The sequence below is a fragment of the Heterodontus francisci genome, chromosome 37, assembly GCF_036365525.1.
Source record: "Heterodontus francisci isolate sHetFra1 chromosome 37, sHetFra1.hap1, whole genome shotgun sequence".
Classification (NCBI taxonomy): Eukaryota; Metazoa; Chordata; class Chondrichthyes; order Heterodontiformes; family Heterodontidae; genus Heterodontus; species Heterodontus francisci.
In genome coordinates, this window is record NC_090407.1 from 33,525,255 (window position 1) to 33,547,898 (window position 22,644).

At 40.3% G+C, this 22,644-nt stretch overlaps 1 protein-coding gene across 1 annotated transcript in view; it reads left to right on the forward strand.

The window, feature by feature from the left end:
* exosc10 (exosome component 10) overlaps positions 1–22,644 on the forward strand; it is a 70,302-nt gene that overhangs the window by 21,482 nt on the left and 26,176 nt on the right. The window contains exons 9-17 of the mRNA XM_068017504.1: positions 4,784–4,927; positions 7,744–7,934; positions 10,350–10,506; positions 12,086–12,234; positions 13,177–13,227; positions 14,677–14,788; positions 18,509–18,559; positions 18,831–18,906; positions 22,376–22,473. Of these exons, the coding sequence (XP_067873605.1) occupies positions 4,784–4,927; positions 7,744–7,934; positions 10,350–10,506; positions 12,086–12,234; positions 13,177–13,227; positions 14,677–14,788; positions 18,509–18,559; positions 18,831–18,906; positions 22,376–22,473 (1,029 nt within the window). The remainder of the gene's footprint in view (positions 1–4,783; positions 4,928–7,743; positions 7,935–10,349; positions 10,507–12,085; positions 12,235–13,176; positions 13,228–14,676; positions 14,789–18,508; positions 18,560–18,830; positions 18,907–22,375; positions 22,474–22,644) is intronic.

Below are 22,644 nucleotides of genomic sequence, written 5' to 3' on the forward strand. Positions count from 1 at the left end.
GCACTGCGCTTTCTTACCCTCCACTCTTTCACCCCATTCTGCCAGTCCATGGCTCTGGCTTCTTGGCCATTTATCCAATATTTAAACTTAACTGTATGTTAGTATGGGGTACCATTTTAAAATTAGGGGTCGTCCTTTTAGGACAGATGAGAAATTTTCTCTTCGGGTTGTGTGCCTTTGGAACTCTGCCTCAGAAGATGGTAGAAGGTGGGGCCATGGAATATTTTTAAAGGTCGAGGTAGATAGATTTTTAGGCAAGGGAATCAAGGGTTGTCGGGTTAGATGGGAGTGTCGAGTTCGAAACCCAAAACAGATCAGCTATGATCTTATTGAATGGCGGAGCAGGCTTGAGGGGCCGAATGGCCCACTTCTGCTCATAATTTGTACGCTAGTATGTCGAATTTTCTGCACGTCCCACAATTGTTGCATCCCTCCATTTATTAGACCCTTCCCAGAATATATGTCATCCGAGTACCTACTCGGGGCAGTTGGCCTTTGGATGTGATGGCCTTTTCCTGATCATGATGATCGGTCACATTATTATCCAACTGTTGATCTGTGCCTCAGGACCTTCATCACAAAACACGTGTATTTGAGGTACAAGGTGCCTCTTTTCTCTCCAACAGCTGCTCAGATTGAGCTTTTATAATCAATCCCTATCAATCGCGAGGAATGAATCTTAACAGTTTGATTTCTATGCTTGATAACTACTGTCTTACCATCACAACCAATTATCTTACCAGGGCCCTTCCATTCCCTATGGCCCTCTCCTTTATAATACACCAAATTACCTGAACTCAATACCGAGTCAGAAAGCCTTATACGATGCCTCAGCTCTGCGAATTTTCTCAAAACCTTAGCCTTGATGAAAGCCCATCTCCCTAAATTTAAGCATTCAAATGTGTAGAGAAAAAAACTTATTGTCGTACCTTCTAGAGTAAGAGGACTGTCACACAGTACAGAAGGCAATTTGGGATTCCGCCCTTAGACCAATTGATAGAAACTATATCCTCCAACCATCTGAAGTGAATTCTTCGCATGAACCACCCAGGCCAAGGCAGTTGTCAACTTGCAGTTTGGTTGGTTAGCTAAGATTTGATATAACATTTCATGAACCACTGCATGATTCTTTTCACAAAGCCCATTGCTGAGAGGACTTCACTAATGTCTTCTATTATCCTCATATACTCTTCAATCACACCTGCATCTTTTAGTAAGGTTTTTAATTTCTGACAAGACTGGTGAGCAAATTGTCTGTGATTTTAAGACAATTTGCCTTTTATCTCTGATTCTTATCACCTGATGCCATTAATACTCCTCGAACACTCTGACTAGAAGTATCAAGTTTTGTTAAGGTTATACAATAATGCCCTGACTGGGTAAATTGCAAATTCACTGGCTTCCCAAAAACAATTGCCTTATCATGCTCCATATCAAGTTTCATCTGTGCCTTTTTCATTGAAGGCTTACTCAAGAGTCAAGGTATCTCACTGAGACTACATCAGTACTGATAGTTGCTTACCCCATCTATTTTACATGGGATTACTACTCTCTTCAGTGACTTAAATGTGTTGTCATCGCCAAATCTAAAGTTGGTAGCAATTTTGTACACAACCTTGCATCGATCCTCAGTGAATCCAGATAGCATTGTAACCAATCAGTTCGATATACAGTAGACGTACAAGCACTATCCAGCATAGCACAGTTGAACGAATCCGCAACTAACACTTTCATCACAGGATGAAATCTCCTTGTGACTAGTACAGTTCATTCACATCGATCAGTATCTTCCTCTTCTGCCTCAGAATTCTCTGTCGTCATGTGTTATTTCGAAGATTTTACCCCTCCGCTTAGGGCAGTTAGTTGCGTAATGATACTTTGAGTTACATCTGAAGCACTGTTCCTTGGGCATTGCCCATGATTGCTGTTCCAATTCTGTCTTCCACTGTAATATTCAGACCTGTTAAAAAGGTGCTTTCATCCTCATTCCTCCTGTCTTTAACTCTTCAATTATCCTTGTACCTACTTGCAGCATCTGGATTATTTCTAAATCTAGTAAATATTGAGTGCTCCATTCTTTGTCATTGCAGAGTGCCTTGCATGTTCTGTCAGGATTGCAGAAAATGACTGTTTCCCCTAGGAATTTTTTTTAAAAGGTCACAGACATTTGGTCCAACAGGGAGTCTTTGTCCAAGAAACAAACCCCAGTTTGGAGCCTGTCCATATGCAACACCCGAGCATAATCTAGTAATTTAAAAGCTAGCACAGAACCAGGGATCTCCAAATTGTATAAAATATTGAGGAAATTCAGTCTGTTGAAGTCCATGATATATTCCTCCATTGAATCTGTTTTCCAAAATCTATCAAAGTCTGACCATGCCTCATATGCATTCAATAGGCACCTTTCTTGTAAATTTCATCCAAGAATTCTACCAGAAGATCTAACCCTTCATAAGTATCCAACTTACAAGCATCCAGTTCACAAAACACTTTACTTCTGATTTTACTTTTGGTAAGAAGTGACAACACCAAAGCCATACCTTGTTTCCTCTTTGGTAAAGAGGTCACCCATATCCACAAATCAACCTCATTCTTCCGAAGAAGGGTCACTGACCCGAAACGTTAACTCTGCTTCTCTTTCCACAGATGCTGCCAGACCTGCTGAGTGATTCCAGCATTTCTTGTTTTTGTTTCAGATTTCCAGCATCCGCAGTATTTTGCTTTTAACTTCATTCTTCTACTGGTTATATGGTTCAGATTCCAAGAACATCAGAAAATAATCATACCTGACAATTTATACTTGCTTTCTGCCATATTTTCCACAATAGCCCTTGCAATTTTAGTTTTCTATCAAAAAGAAAATCCTATTTTTCAACCTTCAGCTTTAGGCAGCCATCCTCTGCTACCATGTTAAATTCAAGAAAGTGTGTTATGGAAGGATAATGCTGTAGCCTATATTTACTCAGTTTCACATTTACTGTGCACAGTAAAAGGATTATAAACATATAGGTCCTCAGTTTAAAAACCCTCCTCCAGTTTCAGTGAGTGTCTGCTTATAAGTGCTCACCTAAGACCCCAATTAACACTCTTCACCTGCATATAATCAAACCATTGATACACAATTAACATTAACACAGTGTACATAAACAAGTATCTCTCATTAACTGAATTTGGCCTAGGATAGGCTACTGATACTATTGTCCAAAATCTGGGAATTTCCGGAATCTGGCATAGTCTCGGTCCCGAGGGTGCCGAATATTGGACCTGTACTTCCGAATTTCGCTGATAATTATTCAAATTCATGAAGGCTCAGCAACTGATCTGAGGGTATTTAATTAGCTGGGGCTGTTTTACATTGGATAACCGATGTGGGCATCACTAGCAAGGCCAATATTTATTGACCTTGAGATACAACTGGATGGCTTGATAGACCATTTCAGTTAAGTGTTTACCAGGTTGGCATGGGGCTGGAGTCACATCTAGATCGGAATGGGTAAGGACAGCATGTTTCTTTCCCTAAAGTACATTTAGTGAACCAGATGGGGTTTTTACAACAATCCGGTAGTTTCATGGTCCCCGTTACTGATACTAGCTTTTCAAGTAAAAATCCAGATTTATTTAACTGAATTTAAATTCCTCAACTGTACCCCATATACCCAATTATAAACTATTTAGCAAACTATTTGCTATTGTTCTGTGGGGGCAGTATAGTCTAACATCTGCTGTATTTATGTACCTTAAATGATTGCTATTTATTTTTTCATCTACAGTTTATTACATTCATTGGGCAATTAAAGTCTGTCATGAGATCTGGAGTTGTGATTGTCTGATGCTCTCAGAAGGTGCTTGAAGATTCCTGTGGAGCCAAATGATAGATTTAGTAGCTCAGGAAAGGTTTTTTAGTTCATTATTCTGGGCACACTGTCAAACAGCTAGCTATCAGAGGCAGTGAAGATGCTATCGAGGCCATAACGAGCCAATACTGCCCTAGGAGAGTACTCCTAAAATATGTAAGCTGACACATCTGGAGTAAGAGGAGGAAAAAACATGTAGCTATTTTGATTTAAAAACTTGAATAATGCCTTTGCTGCAATGATACACAGAAACTCTCTGCTGTTGAGAAAAAGAGAGGATTTTTAGCTGAACAGTCTGCTTGTACTTAAAATGTGTATCACTGCAGAAAAGGCATGATTTAAGTTGTTAAGGCGAAATGATGGGCAAATGCACTGGGTGGTGTACTGAGCTTTAAAGGTTAGGTCTGCAATGTGTGCTGAGTTAATATCAGCTAGATGGCAATTAAAGCACTACTATTGGCCTAAGTGTCCCTGGACTGGGACAGGAAAATATAAGCCAGTTTGCCACTATTGATCATTGTTCAATGACTGCTCCCTTCCTCCTGTAAAGTATATTGATTCCGAGTGAAGGTGAGATTGTTCTCCACTGGGTTGTCCCCAACAGCGGAATAACCTCTCAATTCTCCCTGCCTTGGATCTTCCATGAATTGAAGATTTTGTGTATTTCCTTAAATGTGTTACTTCTTTGCCTTCAAAGAGTTGGGAATAGGTTTACAGTCACAAATGTTATCCATAAGTGCAATTTAAGACAATTGTCCAATACAGTAATAATGGACAGCAATTGCGTGAGTTTTATTAAATCATTCAAACTGACAGTTTTATGTATCCAAACTGTTGTACATTAATTTAGCTCTGGTATGTGAAGGAGGTAAAGCCAGTCAGTATGCTGTATTATAGGTTGTAATGTATGGTTAATTTTCTTCCACCAGCACCATTCGTACCGAAGTTTCCTGGGGTTAACCTGTTTAATGCAAATATCAACAAGAGAAGAGGATTTTGTTATCGATACACTTGAACTGCGCAGTGAAATGTACATTCTGAATGAAGTCTTCACAGATCCTTCCATTGTTAAGGTCTGTTCAGTGAAAACCTAGTTTGTATAATCTCTCCTTGTAATTTAATCCTTGGAGTCCAGGTATCATTCTGCTCAATCTACGCTGCATTCCCTCCAAAGCCTGTATATCCTTCCCAAGGTATGGTGCACAAAACTGCTCACAGTACTTCAGGGCTTTGTATAGTTGAAGCTTGACTTCTAACCGCTTCCCTCTAGATATACAGGCCAGCATTCTATTAGCCTTTTTGATTATTTTCTGTACCTGTTCATGACATTTTAATAATCTGTATACCTGAACCCTGAGTCTGTTTGAACCTCCACTGCTTCCAGCCTTTTACCATTTAGAAAGTACTCTGTTTAACCCCTTTTAGATCCCAAATGGATGATCTCATATTTGTCTACATTGCAATCCATTTCCCATTCACTTAATCTAGCAATATCACTTTGTAATTTTATGTTTCCATGTGTACTGCTTACAAAGTGTGTCATTGTCAAATTTAGATATGTGGCTTTCTATCCTACTACTTCAGGCACGTCTTCAAAAAATTCAGTCAGGTTTGTCAGGCATGACCTACCCTTTATAAATCCAAACCAAAAAGTCTGTTGGGTATTTGTAAAATCAGTGACTGTATTGTAAGGCTTCCAATTTACAATCAAAGTGACTATAGTCTCAACCCCTCCTGCTGCACGAGTTACTCTGCACAAAATTTTATGCAGTCTAGCATGGGGAATCTATATTTGGTCATGATTACTAACCGATGAGTTTGGTATATGGTAAGTCTTAAGACATTTAACTGGTCACTTGGTACAACAGTTCCAGGCAGTAATTGGCTTTTTAGTAGAGGTATGTTCAGTATTAGTGATTTATAGACAATGACACAAATCTTCTTTATCATGAAGATGCATGATAGAAATGAGTGATCTGTACCACCCAGTTGTATGAGACTGAAGATAGCCATGCCATGAGTGGTTTATTTTGCAAAAATGATTTCTGGCATTTCTGTTTGTGTATCTTAGGACTGAATTTTAAGAGCCCTCCGGCATCGGGGGTCGTGGCGGGGGTGCCTGGAAAATTCTTCCGGGAGAGGCCCGCCATGACCCCCGACGGCACGAAGGCCCCGCCACATTTTACCGGTGGCGGCGAGGCCTTGGTGCAGCTCCCTGCCACATGGTGATGGGGCCTTCATTTCAATATTAAAATTAAGTTAAAATCATTCAAGTTAACCTACCTTGTCCTCGTGGCCGTCCTATGCCGATATTCCGGCCGTCGGTCAGAACTCACGCGTCTTCAGACCTCCGTTCAGAGTTCTGAGGCATGACACTGGCGGGGAGGGGGAAGGAGTGAAATCTTCAGGTCTGAGGGGTGTGGGAGTGGGGAAAACTGCTCTGATTGGTTGTGGGTATGATGGGAAGAGGTTAAGGTTCAAATGTTCTGAAGGTGAGGCAGTGAAAGTTTGGCATTTTCAGAAGTTTTTTTGGGGGGGGATATGTCAATTTATTAAATGAGAACTCAGTGGTGGGGGGGGGGAAGAGGGGAATCAAAGAGAAATTAACATTTTCTACACTTTCTACAAAAATGGCTTATTAAACGTGTAAATGAAAGTGAAGGGCCTAAAGCCCTTTAAAAATGGTGCCTGTGCAGTGACGCCAGACGGAGCAGCCGCCCCCTCTACGTCATCGGGGCAGCTGCTCCGCCCCTCCATATAAATGAGGCCCCATGCAAAATATCGTGGGGCCTCAGCAGGCCACATGGGCAGCCCGCCGACTTCAAAGCACGCCGCCGCGATTTGCGGGTGCACTATTAAAATCCAACCCTTAATTGCACATGGTGTGGTTAATGCATTTTTAATGAAATATAAGTTTGTTGCTTTTTGGTAAATTTCAAGCCAATTTATTAATGAATTGAATCAGACACAATGAAGTGCGGTTACTGCTGATGCAGCCTGCAATGAGTGGGAAAAGAGAGTATGAAAGTGGGAATGTATCCCGTACAAAACAAATTAAACCATTCTTGTCTTAGCTTGGAAGTGCAACTGTTTCACTGATGGTTCTGCACAGTCTCCTTACTCCTCATAAGTTAATGTTGCTTAATTTCCCACATTGCATCATTTATTTTGCCTAATTTAGTATTTTGATGCAAAAATGACTGGATTAACAGGAGTAGATTATCGATGCTGAATCCATGCTGATGTCTGTCCAAAAGGTCACAGACCTGAAGCATTAACTCTGCTTCTCTCTCCACAGGTGCTGCCTGACCTGCTGAGTATTTTCAGCACTTTTTGTTTTTATTTCAGATTTTCAGCATCTGCATTATTTTGCTTTTATTATATTGATGTCTGGTCTGTTGATTTGCTAGCAATATTATTAATGGAAAGGGTCATAATATTAGTGACATAGTAAGGAACTGAATTAGCATGCACTGATGATAAAATTGTGGCTTCTGAAGCGTCATGGTAATGATGGTAACTGATCTTAGTTATCAGGCTCTAGATACTGCTTCTAGCCAGATTGCCCCATTTAGACCATCATAGCTCAATCTTTAATGGAACGTGTTAAAAGGTGTACAGGAAGGTTAATAGTTATTCCTTGCTTTGCTTGATATTTCAAAGATGCATTAATAGAGTAAAGCTGTCAAGTGAAATTCCTGTTGATGATTTCACTGGAAAAAGCCAAAGTAAAATCCCATCTTGAACTGTTACCACTTTTTATGTGAAAATTGATAGGAAGAATTTCTATCCCAAAATAATTTGTGGGCAAACTGCAGGTGGCTCAGGAGATGCTCTGTTGTAGGCTGTCGAGTCTGCTTATTGAAGTGATATCCCTTTGATTGTGTAGGTTTTCCATGGTGCAGATTCAGATATTGAATGGTTACAGAGAGATCTAGGACTGTACGTTGTCAACATGTTTGACACACACCAAGCTGCTCGCATTCTCAACCTGGGACGGCATTCTCTGGATTACCTGTTGAAACAGTACTGTGACGTGCAGGCTGATAAACGATACCAGCTGGCAGACTGGAGACTACGGTAAGAAATTTCATACACACCTCTTCTGAAATCTGCAAGCCAAGTTGTAATGAAGTAAAATAATCTTTTTAGCATGAGTTTAGATTTAAACTTAGTCACACATGGAATTAACTTTGGTGCGCTATTAGCTGTGTTCTACACAAAATATCTGGTGTAATTATGCATGTACATCTTTTTAAACTATGCCATGCATTGCAATATGTAAAACGTTGTGTGATCATTGTCATGCTAGGCCCCCACCTGCCAAGATTGAGGCACATTGATTTTGTCATCAACATTTATTTTAAACTGTTAGTGGAGTGAAGGACTTGTTAAACAGATCAGCCGTGGCTGGAAAAGACATTTGCATATTAACAGATGGTGATTGGAAGAGCAAAGGACCATTCCCTGACACATTCAACCTACAATGGATCTTGATCACCAGGTATTGTATGCAAGAAGAGCATTCCAGAGACTGCTGTAATTCCAGACGTGGTCAGACCAGTTCGTCACATGACTAACCTGCTGGGCAACCTGGGTTTTTCTGAATTGTATAGATAGTTTGAACTCAAAGACTGTTTGCTCCTGGATTGAGAAGATCTCCTGTCTACTCCCATTTCTTTCTCACAAGCCTCTGAATCCACTGAAGACACATGAACTCCAAGAGAGAAAAGTCTCCTACAGCAAACAAAGTTTAAGACGACTACTGGGCCCCAACGATAAGCAAGATCTACCTATAATTAACAACTCTACAGTGAGCTCGAAGAACTGTAACAAAAACTCTTTAGATATTGCCTCAAACTTATCCACTTTATTTTCTTCTCTTTTCTGTCTCTGTTTGCATGAATGTATCACATATGCATGCTAGTGTGGGCATGTCATGTATCCATAGGCATCAACCGAATTAGAGTTTAAGTTCAAGTTTAATAAATTTCACCTTTTCTTCTTTAAACCTAAGAAAGCCTGTTTGTGCTGGTTTCTTTGCCTTATAATTGGAAAGCGGTGAACAAGGATTCACCAAGGGTGAGCTAAAAACACGGTGTGTTTAAAATTAAATCCTGTTACAGTAAGACAAGGTGAAGGCTGAGAGGGACCCCTAGGCACCTTTCTCACCTGGTCGTAACATCATGAATAATTTGACTGCTTCCAGCATAATTTCTTCCACTAATTTATTAATGTAAACTCTCCATACAGTGCTGCTCAGAATAACACAATAGAAATGCAAGAGACAGTGTAGTGGAAGTGTTCAGTTGGCAACAAGGTGTCATTCATTATTTTTGTTGCTGTTCGTATGCCTTCTCACCACTCTAAGTATATGTATGCGGCATTGATGTCAAAAGTCTGAAAAGAATGAGACAGTACTCGAAGTGGAAGAGATTGAGCTAGTACTGATAGGGAAATGATCCTGAAAGGACCATGGGATATATGGGAGAGAAGAAACTGAACTAGAAGTAATGGAAGAACAATGTATGAAACGGCTTCTTTACAATTCAAAGACAGAATTAAGCAAAATTAAATTCAACTCTGTTCTTCACAATCATGTCTGTCATAGTGGAGGTGTAAATCCAGTTACCTCACTCCAATCCCTTTGCAGTCCAATAAATAGCACTGCAGCATTGAGCTTCTGGTATTAATTTTATTTTCCCCCCTATTTTTCTCCCTCTCCTGAGGACACTCCTTGTGTTGAAGTATATCGGGGTACTGCATTCACTTCAGTGCAGCTGATCATTCTTAAAAGTTTGAGCCCAGGCAGTGTTGTCACATTAATTGATCATTGGAAGCATCACAGCTGAACATGTTTCTGTTCCCATCTGCCAACCATATGCCTACTCTTTGCAAAAAGAGACCCTGGCAGAGACCCTGCTTGTACTACTCCCCAGGACACTATGGCAGTGAGTTCTGCTAAATTAACCTTCATTTAATGGAATATATAGAAATTACTCTGGTATCTGTCGATCAAAAGCGAGGATTTTTGTAGTTATGTGCATGTATTTTCCCAGGTTTTCCTCGTAGCTATGGAATTAACTATTAACTTTTTTCTTCAACTAATTTCTGCAGTCTCATTTTATTAATTTGGTTTGGAGTACTTGACGTTTTGCTTGAATATAGTTGCTGTTGAACGATTGTATGAAATCTCATCTGCTGGCATGTGAACTCTTCTAGTAGATTACTGGGTTGTCATCAGGAGTAGTTTATTTTTCCTCCTCTTGACCCACCCACCCGACCTTGAGTCTGCTGAGGTCAGTTGTATCCCTTCATTTGCCCCATTACTATTAAGGTTTGCTGCCTCAGCACAGAGCAGCGATTGAACATGGGACTTTTCTGATCTATGGAGCTCAGTACTTCACCACAAAGCACATCAACCCACTTAGCCATTGGGGTGCTTAGAGAAGACATTTGTTTTTGTTTTACAGCTTTTTACCTCTCCATTTACAGACCGCTGCCTGATGAGATGCTACGTTACGCTCAAGAAGACACTCACTATTTGCTGTACATTTATGACAAGATGAAGAATCAATTATGGGAACAGGGGAATGAACAGGCGAATCTCGTTCAACTGGTGTGGCAGAAAAGCAGGGATATCTGTCTTAAGGTAGATTCATACTGGGGCTAAAGAGCGGGGGTGTTCCTTAGTGCAATTTTAAATACACATGAAGAAAATAAAGTCATAGAGTTTTACAGCACAGAAACAGGCCCTTGGGCCCAACGCGCCAGCGCCGACCATTCTGAATTAAAAATAAAAATTTGGTGAGTAAAATTTGCTGTTTGCAAAATATACTTACATAGCAACAGCCACTGCACTTCAAAGTAATTCATTGTATCAGAAGCACTTTGGAGCTGAGAATGTTAGTGTTTTTGCATGTCTTTCTTTCAGTGCGCTTCATATAAGTAAAACAAATAGGCAGCGTCTACATCTTGAGAATTCATTCTCTAGTTCGATTTCTTTATTTAAAATTATGCAGTGTTGAAATCTCTAATGAGTTAATTGGTGTGATAATAGTTTGGTCAGATTAACATAAAATTCTATACACATGGCCCTCTTTACAAAAACATGAATGACTAACTCAAATTAAACACCCCATTTCATGGAGTAAATTTCATAGTATCTCAGACTGGGGACAAGTTCACACCATTGCAACTTTTTCCAGTATAAATTTGCACCAAACTAATATAAATATTCTGAATTGATTTTGGAGCCATTTGAATCGCATTAAACTATGCACATGTTGCTGACCCAGCCCATTAATGCATTAGAAGATTACATGTGTAATTTTCCTGACTACAGTTGACCTTTCACTTGCGAATAAGTTTTGAATAAGCCAGTTCTATATAATTTGGGTTCATTTATTCTGAATTCACTTTGTCTATGCCGTACAAAAAGTTTAAATGGTGGACTGATGCCACTGCCCATGAGCTGCTAAACTTGTAACCCTGGGGGGCACTGACATTCCTACACACTTGATCAAGATAATTTTTGTTTTAGATTAGTGGTGATTTGTCAGATATTTCACCGTTGAGAGCAATACATTGCTCCATTCTCCATGGAAGGAAGAAATTTACTTTGGAGTAGAGTCAGGGTGAAGGTAGTTCTATGGTAAATATCTCATGGCTGCTCCTCATACAGGCAATAGTGTTGAGTGTTACAGGTTACTTGACCTTATAGGGGCAGTGCAGGCAAATATACAAATATGTTTCTGAGCAGCAACCAGCTTTCCCTCCCTTCCTATAAGAAGTATTGCCTTTTTCTCAGCAGCCCTCATGATGGCATGGTTGTTATCAGTGCCTCAATTTGAGAATTGGTAGCTGTAAACCCGAGCTCACCTCTCCATGTTGTAATACACTAGTGCTCCAGTACACAGAACCACCACCCCTGCTCCTTCAGGACTATAGTCTTGTCAAGGAAACCTTGGATTTTGAGCATTTGATCATTGAGTAAGGAGAGGGGAATAGTGAATTAAACTAAGCAAAACTACAACCCTTTTTTTTGAAAAAGAGAGGAGTCAACACTTAAAACTTCAACAAAAAACATCTCCAAGGATATTCCCAATTACTGCAAACAATTGAGCATGTGTGTATTTGGGTACCAAGGGTGCATATTCCATATGGCTTCCATTTTAGAAACTGCAAACAAGACATAAAATGGCATTTGTGTAATCTTTTGTTAACTACAGAAATACTACAAGCCAATTTTTACAGAAGAATCCTACCTGGAGCTGTACAGAAAGCAGAAAAAGCAGTTGAACACACAGCAGCTGACAGCGTTCAGACTGCTTTTTGCCTGGCGGGACAAGATTTCACGACTCGAGGACGAAAGCACAGGGTACAATCTCATTGCTTTTAGAACCTGAGGGAAAATGTCCCTTGAGGCTATTGGTATACGTGCTGATATTGCATGCACAGACTTAATCACAGTCAATTCCTGCGAGACATATGCATCACTCATAGTAGTTATTATTTTGTAGCAATTGTATATCTCGTGTTTAATAAAAATAATTAAGTTGTATTTTACAGAGCCTGCATGTTAGGTGCTGATGTAAAATCATTAACTGCTCAGCATAACTAGTTTCTTTGAAACAAAGGTTACTATAGTTACAAATCTCTATCTTCTGGGGTCCTTTTCTATTTATCTTTGTGTTTCTAAAATAATATCTGCATTCCATTTCCTTGGGAGACTTCCCTTGGTCACACTGGTGCAAGAAGTTTTGGTCAGACTTGCTTCTCTGCAAGTGAGATCAATTTTTGCTGGCACTGACACTTCCTTCCACCCCCAAACGAAAAAAACACACAAAATGTCACTGAAGACAGGAATCTGAATTTGGCTTTGTTGACCGCCACAGCCTGTCTAGTGATGGAATTGTGCTGCATTCCTTGCATATGTTTTTAACATTGTGATTTTTGCAAATGCTGTTATCTGTAGAGAATCCACAAGTGTCCAGTGTTCTGGCTTTCATGAGTGGAGAGCGTCAGTGGCATTCCTCTATCAATTTCAAACATATTAGAAAACCAGAACTGCTCATTGCGTCAATATTTCATATTAGAAGTGCAGTTTAAAAATGCTACCTCCGTTCTCATTGAGTTCTGTGTTCACTGCAATCTATTGCTTCTGCTTCCCCAAGTGTTCTTCAGTCCCAGAAATAGCTGAACCATTTGAATCAAACTGCCTGATTACTTCACTTGGATTGCATTTCATGTGAAAAGTTTTCTGAGAAGCTGGCAGAAATAACAATTTAAGAAAAAGATAATTAATTTTTTTTTTTAACAGGTATGTGCTACCCAACCACATGATGATCACAATAGCAGAGGAGTTGCCAAAGTAAGTTATTCTCCCACTGTAATAATGTCAGCGTGGCAACAAAAATCTTACCCTGTGTCTACATTTCACATGAGAATGAGCTGCGTACTTGTCTGAGGTCAGTTTCAAGTTGGGCATGAGCTACTATGGGTGGTGCTTATTAAAGCATTCAATTCTCTTGCCATCTGACTCAGCAAAGTTCCTTTCATATTGGATTGAGTACTGTCCTGGCACTACTGATTCCTGTTGCGTGTATCTCCTACAGCCAAAATACATAACGATAGGTTTGCCTGGCTAAGTCTTCCTGGCAACCAGCCCTAGAAAATCCAGCAAGTTTACTTTAAAATGCAGCCAGCTCGCAAAATGTGGATGTCCTGCATCAGGAGCCATTGGCACCAGCATGGATCTCGCACAGTAGAAAAGCAATGTCACCTGCCTAATAATGTGCAATTCAACTTAAGATTTTTAATAAAATTGACCAAAACAATTTTGTGGATACAGTAACAACTCAAACACTTTTTCTGTTTAACTGTTTGAATTCCTATTTCAACTGTACTCTAATAATAGTGTTTCAAATGTGTGTTGTATAAATTCAACAGTATAACTTGGGAGTCAAATTGAGAATACAGGGTTTAAACTTGAATTTGAGTATTAAATGAACAGGAAAAAGAAAGGCACTATATAAATGCAAGTGTCTCGTGACTGCACAATGTCCCAAAGTGCTTTACAGCCAATGAAATATTTTTAAAGTGTAGTCACTATTGTAATGTAGGAAACACAGCAGCCAATTTGCACACAGCAAACTCCAACAAACAGCAATATTCTAATGATCAGATGATCTGTTTTTTGTGGTGTTGATTGAAAAATACTGGCAAAACACCGGCGCTAAACTCCCCTGCTATTCTTTAAAATAATGCCACGGAATCTTTTACATCCAACTGAAAGGACAGATAGGGCCTCAGTTTAATGTCTCATCCAAAGGACAGCACTTCTGACTGTGCAACACACCCTCTTTACTGCAGTGGAGAGTCAGCCTTGATTTTTGTGCTCAAATCCTGGAATGGAACTTGAACCCACAACCTTCTGACTTGGGCAAAAGTGCTACCAAATGCCTTTCACCGGTCAGTAAGAGCTTCTTTGCACAGGGATATAGAACTGGTAGTGTTAATTTAGGCTGCCAGCTGTGCATTACACCATCGTTCTGTTTATGGTAGATGTAAGGGTTGAAGTGGCATTCTGTATCTAATGAAAGTTTACTGTGCTCTTCCTGTTCGGTTTTGATAGATTTTCTATCACTATATTTCATTGGTCAGGGGAGAGTTGATCTGCAGCATTTTAAATGAACAAATCAGTTGTAAATCTTAATTATTCATTTCTGATCACTGTAATGTTCTGACTCAGCTGAATTCTTCCAGCCCAGGATAGTTATTACTTTCTTACTTTCTCCCACCGCCCCCCCACTCCCCTTAGAGAGACTCAGGGGATCATAGCTTGCTGCAACCCCATTCCTCCACTGGTTCGCCAGCAGATAAATGAGCTGCACCTCCTGGTCCAGCAGGCACGTGATATGCCTCTTCTTAAGGTAATAAACTGATTTTTATCTCCTCCAAATGTATGGAATAATAAATATTGATAAATAACTGATTATGGAGTCTGGACAAATGGCTGGGCATTTATTGCACATAGCAGCCTGGAATCTCTATCTGGTGCATTCTGAAGTGGCATATACAGATCTGAGCTACCTGATAGCATTGCGCTTATCAACAATTGCTGATTACCGCTATATTTTATCAGTCTGCATAAAGAGCCAGTTATTTCAATTGTTTTTTGGGTGCCACATTATTTAGACCACTGTAGAGCTTGAAATGGTACCCCAACCTGATGTATCTTAATGCTATTTTGTGATGCCAAAGATTGTGTTGAGTAATGGGAGTGCGGGGTAGAGGAAATGAGATGTTTTGTTTGTTTTTTGTAACAAGATTGTAAAAGCACACAGAAAGAAAGGGTTTTCAATCTCTATAAACAGCGCACAGAGGAAGTTTTCACGTCTTCCCAGTGAGATCTATCAATGACTGAATTGGGTCTAGGTCTGATGAGAAACAGAGAAAAAGCTAGAAACATGCAGCAGGTCAATCAGCATCTGTGGAGCAACTGGTTGAAGTTTTGGGCTTGTGACCTTGTTACGACCTGAGACAGTTAACATTAAAAATACAAGATATGAACCCCTGGACCAATTTAAAGAATTACAGAACAAGAATTCATGTTTTAAGACTTCTTATAACACTAAACTAAGAAAAAATCCCCATTAATTAAATAGTACTTTGTGTGTAGCTGACACCCCAGATTACAAAGAAAGGTATTTTCTTTACTTATTAAAGTACTTGAAAACCTCACATCACACTTATACGTTACACTGTTCTCTTTGATGGTGAAATCTTTGCAGTTAAAAGTCCCAAACTCCTCCCAGTTGCAATGGGTTGGATCTCCCAGACCATTTCAAAATCCATGTCCTCTTCGTTCACTTCTCCGAGCACTTCTGACCTGGACATTCGTGAATAAGATGATCCCTTGGCGATCCTGTTGGTCTTTTCTTTCTCTGCAAACTTCAACTTTAAAAAAACAGGTTCAAGTCTTTGCAGCCTTTCGCTGTATTAAACTTCTCTGAGAGCAGGTGTTCCCTCTCACTCTCTCTCGAGGCTTCCACCACTGATTGTCTTCCGTTCTTAGAGCCTCCCCGCTTTCAGAAAATCTGTTCAGTTTATCTGGCATCAAAAGTCAATAGCTCATTGTCCTTTTCCAATATGCAAAGTCCAGAAGTCTGGTTTCAGCAGCACCACCCGGGCCTTCCATTGTTACCAGGTTTTAGCAGTTGCCATACACATTTGCATCCTCAGAATCACTGACTCCTTGTTTATGATCCAAAAGTCTGGGAGGGTGAAACCCATTGTTCAGGTGTTACACCCCTGCAGTCTCTTTTTCAAAAAAAAATGTCTTGGATCTGTGTTCTCTGTTGTCCTTGTAACCAAGATTTCTGTCTTGTCTTGAAGCAGAGTGGATGTGAGGTCACCTGACTTCTGACTCCATCTCAAACTTTTCAAAATCACAGTTTTTAAAACAATCATATTACAAAGTCCAGCATTCATAACAATCTTCAGAACTAAAGACTAAAAGATGGTCTGACATATTAACAGCAGGAGGGCACAGCAAATAAACACAGAGGAACTATTTGTGGAGTGGTTGCTGGAATATCTGACATATCATTCGAGTCCAGTATTAGGAGAGGCATTGAACTAAAAGGTATTAAAGAAGCAAAAGGTATGCAACCAGCTAAGTTAGTGGAAGGCCTAAGGAAAATGGCAGAGATGGAAAATATAGAACACCTGAAGATCAGGTTTGAAATTAAAATATTAGGAATTTAAACAGGTATTGCTGTCAAAGTACAGTGGATCCAAGAACAGAAATGATTGGGCAACAGGCAAGGTGAAGTGATTCCTGTCACCACATGTTCAGACAATGGATCTCCCTCCACACAACCCATTTTCCACCCCTAATCGCTCAAAATAATTCAAATAGTGGATTTATTAGTGCCTGCAGCTCTATGGGGTGAGTGACCTGCTCGTGTTACCAGTGTCCTGTGTTTAGTGGCCCCTATCTCCAACCTCCCTTTCTTCTCCAAAGTCCTTGAATGTGTTGTCACCTCCCGAATCCACACCCATCTTTTCTGCGATTTGCCATTTGAACTCCTCCAATTAGGCTTCCACCCCTGCCACAGCACTGAAATGGCCTTTATCAAAGTCTCAAATTACATCCTATGTGACTGGTAAACTATCCCTCCTTCTCGACCATCTGCAGCCTTTTATATGGTTGATCGCAGCATTCCTATTTATCTAGTTATAGCCAGAAAATCACCTGCAATGGCTTCTGTTCCTGCTCCTTCATCTCTGCAGTCCCCCCAAGAACTTATCCTTGGACACCTTCTATTTCTCATTTGCATGCTTCCCCTCAGTGACATCATCCCTGCACAAACTCTGTTCATTTACCATCAACGCCCATCCTTCTCCCTGGTCACTGTCTGAGGCTGAATGAGACAATTCAAAACCTTGGCATCCTATTTGAACTTCTAATCTCATATCTGCTCCATCACCAAGACCACACACTTCCACCTCTTTAACATCACCTGGCTCCACACTTGCCTCAGCTAAGTTGCTGCTGAAACCCTCATCCGTGCCTTTGTTACTTCTAGACTCAACTATTCTGATGCTCTCCTGCCCAGCCTCCAGACTTGCACCCTGTGCAAACTTGAGCTCATCCAAAACTCTGCTGCTCATATCCTAACTTGTGCCAAGTCCCGGTCACCCATCACTCCTATGCTTACTGATCTACATTGGCTCCCAGTTGAGCAACGCCTCGATTTTAAAATTCTCTTGTTGGTTTCAAATCCCTTCATTGCGCCACCCCTACTGATCTCTGTAACTTCCTACAGCCCTCCGAGATCTCTGTGCTCCGCCAGTTCTAGCCTCTTGAGCATCACCGATTTTAATTGCTCCAGCATTGGTGGCCATGCCCTCTGTTGCCCAGGCCCTGCGCTCTGGAATTCCCTCCTTAAACTTCTCTTCCTGTCTACCTCTCTCCTCCTTTAAGATGCTTCTTAAAAACTGCCCCTGTCACCAAGCCCCTGTCCTAATGTCTCTTTATATGGCTTACTGTCAAATTCTGTTTGCTAATGCTCATGTGAAGCACTTTAGGGCATTTCACTATGTTAAAGGCACTATTTAAAAGCAAGTTGTTATTAGTGCCGCCACCTCCCTGGGTTTAGTGCCCAGTACTGCTGCCACTGTTCTGGGTTTAGTACTCTGCTGGTACCAGTGCTTCGCAAGTGCTGGTCTCGCAAAATTAGTAAAACCAGCTGTTTCATTTTGAGTTTGGTGTAACATATCTGCGTGTTGCAAACTGACAGCAATAGCCCCCTACCAAACGCAACGTAAACAAACTGGAAATTGCTACCAGCAGAAGTGTGTATATCTGGGCTTGTATACACCATACAAACCTAGCTTTTGTGTTCACAGGTATGATGGTTCTTCGATTCACTAAAGTCGCGCACTTATTGATTTTCTTCTCTCCCCTCCCCCACCCATGTTTTTCTTTACATCTGGACATGTATCTGTCAAAATTATTGAACATTTATAGGTGATAAAGTTCTTGAATTTGATCCCCGAGTGTAATGGAAACTCCTTTGACTTACCACAGTATACAGTAAGAAACAGAGACAAATACTCTTAGCTGCTTATGCTTTCCTCTCCAGGTGGAATCAACGCCATTGCAACAGAAGAAAGGCCCATTATTAAAGGCAGACGTAAGTACTTAATTCTAATTGATCTAGTTGATGGTTAGCATTTTATGTTGTGCATTATAACAATATGTGATATGTATGTATGATATAGCCTGCTGCTTGCTATTTGAGGAGCAAGTATCATTTGTTGCCTTAGATGAAAAATCATGGTCTTTTCATGCAAAGTATCAGTTGCCATAATACTTTGAGTTTAATAAGCAATGTGCTGTTTGATAGTTAATTAACATTTGTTCCTGATAAATAAGGAGATTTTACTGTAATTTTGTTCTTGCAGAAAATTGAGAACCTGCTGTTTGGACCTCATGACAGTTCCCACGTGTTGGACAACATGCAGGTTGTTCATGGCTCAGGTAGGCTGAGGCTTGTGTGTATTTTTATTTTCTCACTGCTTCTGCTGGCCTTTTGTAGATTCTGTTCCACTGATAGCAACTGCACTTTGTCAAGATGGTCAGTTTAAAAAAAAACAGGCAAACCACATCTGCTCAAACCATATTCATTTAGAGTGATGTATGTATTGTCTTATCCAGACAAACTAATGATGTGCCTTCTCCACTCTGGATTTGATTCTGCACTCTGGTCCACCCTCCTCCCCTCTGCTCTCCCGTCCTCCCTGATGCTTCCTAACTTTTGAGTCTATTACCTGTTCCAGATTCAGTAACAATAGCTCCAGGCCTTGCTTCACTGATTTTTCTGCTTACAAACAATTCCTGGCATATTGGGTCTGCATGGATAAGTCCACTTTATACAAGGGTACATTTCTCAAAATGCTTCAAATGTTTTCTTAGTTTCTCAGAGTCTACTCGCTAAAGGATTTAAGTTACTTAGAACACGTAATGATAGAATATTGCTTTTACTCTGTGCCAATCCAACAGATCATTTGGTCTGAGGGTTGAAGCAATATAGGAAAATTGCAGGGTCAATAATTCATTGAGCTATGGCCACTTCGCCAATTAAACTGCTCAAAATTAGCTCTTTAGTCTAAGGGCATAAGAGACAGAGTGCATTAAAGCAAAGAGGAACTTTGTGGCACTGATTGTAGTAGCAGTGCAGTTGGAGCACTCCAGATATCCATTTTAAAATCATTTTGTGACATTAAAATCTTCAAAACTAGAAACAATATTGTTTTCCACAAGTTTTATACTTCAACCAGTAATGACCGCAGTGCATTCCAGAAAGAACCTGCTATGTTCGAATAACCCAAAGGAAATAAGAGTTGATAAACTGAGTTCAGTTCCTGATTTTATTTTTCCCCATTTGCTTTAGTGATCTCATGTTGTACCATTTCAGTGCAGTGAATTTTCAACACTGTCCTCATTAATGGGCTTAACCTCCTCTGGTAGCACACTGGTTAGATGTATTTGCGTAAAATTTGTTTTATACATTTTAAACAGTTTATTTTAAATGGATCATGTTTGTGTTACAATAGTGCAAAAGGGATTTTTTTAATATTCGTTCATGGGATTTGGGCAACGCTGGCTAGGCCAGCATTTATTGCCCTCCCCTAAATGCCTTTAAACTGAGTGGCCATTTCAGAGGGCATTTTAAGAGTCAGCCACATTGCTGTGGGTCTGGAGTCACATGTAAGGACGGCAGATTTCCTTCCCTAAAGGAAGCTAGTAATAGGGAAGGACATTAGTGAACCAAATGGGTTTGTACATCGACAATGGTTTCGTGGTCACCATTAGACTAGCTTTTTTTTAAAATTCTAGATTTATTAATTGAATTCAAATTTCACCATCTGCTGTGGTGGGATTCGAACCCATGTACCCAGAAGACTAGCCTGGATATCTGGATTACTAGTCCAATGACATTATCACTACGCCACCGCCTTCTCTCTGCATAGCTGTAACACATGGCTCAGTAGGTAGCACTCTTGAGTTAGAAGGTTGTGGGTTCAAGTCCCATTTCAGAAATTCAGCACAAAAATCGAGGCTGACATTCCAGTCCACTGTTGGAGGTGCCATATTTTGGATCAGACATTGAACCAAAGCCCAGTCTGCTCTCAAGTGGGACGGCACAGTTGTTAGCACCGCAGCCTCACAGTTCCAGCGACCTGGGTTCAGTTCTGGGTACTGCATCTGCGGAGTTTGTAAGTTCTCCCTGTAACCACATGGGTTTTCTCCGGATGCTCTGGTTTCCTCCCACATGCCAAAGACTTGCGGGTTGATAGGTAAATTGGCCATTGCAAAAAAAAAAAAATTATCCCGAGTGTAGGTAGGGTTGTACGAGAATTGAAGGAAGGTGGGGATGTGAGAGGGAAAATGGGTGGTTGATGCTTGGCGCGGACTTGTTGGGCCGAAGGGCCTGTTTCGGTGCTGTATCTCTCTATGACTCTATAAAAGATCCCATGGCATTATTTTGAAGAAGCGCAGTGGAGTACTCCCTGGTGCCTTGGTCAATATTTATCCCTCAAACAACATCACAAAAACAGATAATCCATTATCACTTTGTTGTTTGCGGGAGCTTGATGTGCTTAAATGGGTTGCCATGTTTCCTACATTACAAGAGTGACTGCACTTCAAAAGTATTTCATTGACTGTAAAGCGCTTTGGGACTCCATGAAAGGTGCTATATAAATGCAAATCTATCCTTCTATCTATAGTATTTACAGCATACAAACAGGCCATTTGGCTGAATTTATCATGTAAATATTAGTAAGTGCACAATCATAGAAAATTACCCCTCCTGCTGTTCTAAAGCTTATGGGTCTTATTGTTGATTCTTATTTCATATTGCATTATATGGGATAGTCATATTAACCTGCATTGGTTTATTAAGTCAAAAGAATACGCACAAGCATAGAATGTTAATAGAATCATCATACATCAGATAAGATGAAGTTCTTTACTAATTGGTTCAGTGCAATACTGTTGAGCTGGTAAAATAATCTCTTTGGAACAATACTATTCCATTATAATGCATTACCTCATTCACCCACCAAGTCTCAAACCTGGACCCTGAAATTACACAATGGGATATGAGTATGAACTATTACTATAATTCATCCGAAATTCCTTTCCATTGTTTCAGTATAAAAGTTAATCTTATTTAAAGCATCTGCACCCCAAAATACTGGAAAGAGGAATTTTAAATAGATGCCTTCAGCATTAACTTGACTGTATTCCATTTTTATGGTTTTGGTGACATTTTGAGGCATTTAGTTGTACATCATAGAACCCCGTGGAACACAAGGAATTAGAAAATACTGAGTTCAGGGAATAAACACAACTCCTGGTCAAACATTAAGTTAGATTCAAATTTTCAGAATTGATTTGATGTAATTAACCACCCCTCCAGTTTATTTGCAACTGAACCATTAAAATTTGATATTACCGTTTGAAAGCGCTGCTATATTTCAGGAGCAGATTGCAGGAGGGAGATGTACCGTTGCTTTGCGGCTGCTAGCGAAGGCTTGTGGCTTTCATATAGCCCATTTGTCAGTTTTACCTGTTCTGCACAGTGATGAAGCAGTTGAACACCGGAACTGTTCCCAGACATCAATTATTGCCACTCTGAGCCAGCCACAAGGAGGTGCTTAGCTCTGGCATGTGCTTGCCTATAGCAGAGCCCCAGGATTAGTCATTCAGCAGCACTAGTGCAGTAAACCTGCACACCCTCCTGTCACCCACCCCACCGCACCCTCTTCATTATTCTCCAGTAACTGTTCCTTCCTAAATCACAGTACTCTGATAGCTATTTTCATTTTTTTTTAAAAGAAAACTCGTTACTGTAAAATACATCACAACACTCTTAGATGAGAAGGATATATGATACAAATTGAGAAAATAAACAATGTGCCCTATACCTTATTTTTTTCAGTGCCACTGATCCAAACCAGTAAACTGTTCCCAGATTTGAAGAATGACAATGTGAGCTTGCCACTCACTTCTGCCAAAGCGATCATTACCATATTTGATGTAAGTGCTTCCAATACTATAAATGCCACCTATTACTGGTATATGCTGCACCTTAGTGATTCCAGTTCAACCAGTCAGTTTGTGGAGTTGGGGTGGGGGGGGGGAACCAGTCAGTTTGTGAGGTGGGGTTGGGGGAATGGTTTAGTAGATCTCAGCAAAGCTGCTGAATGA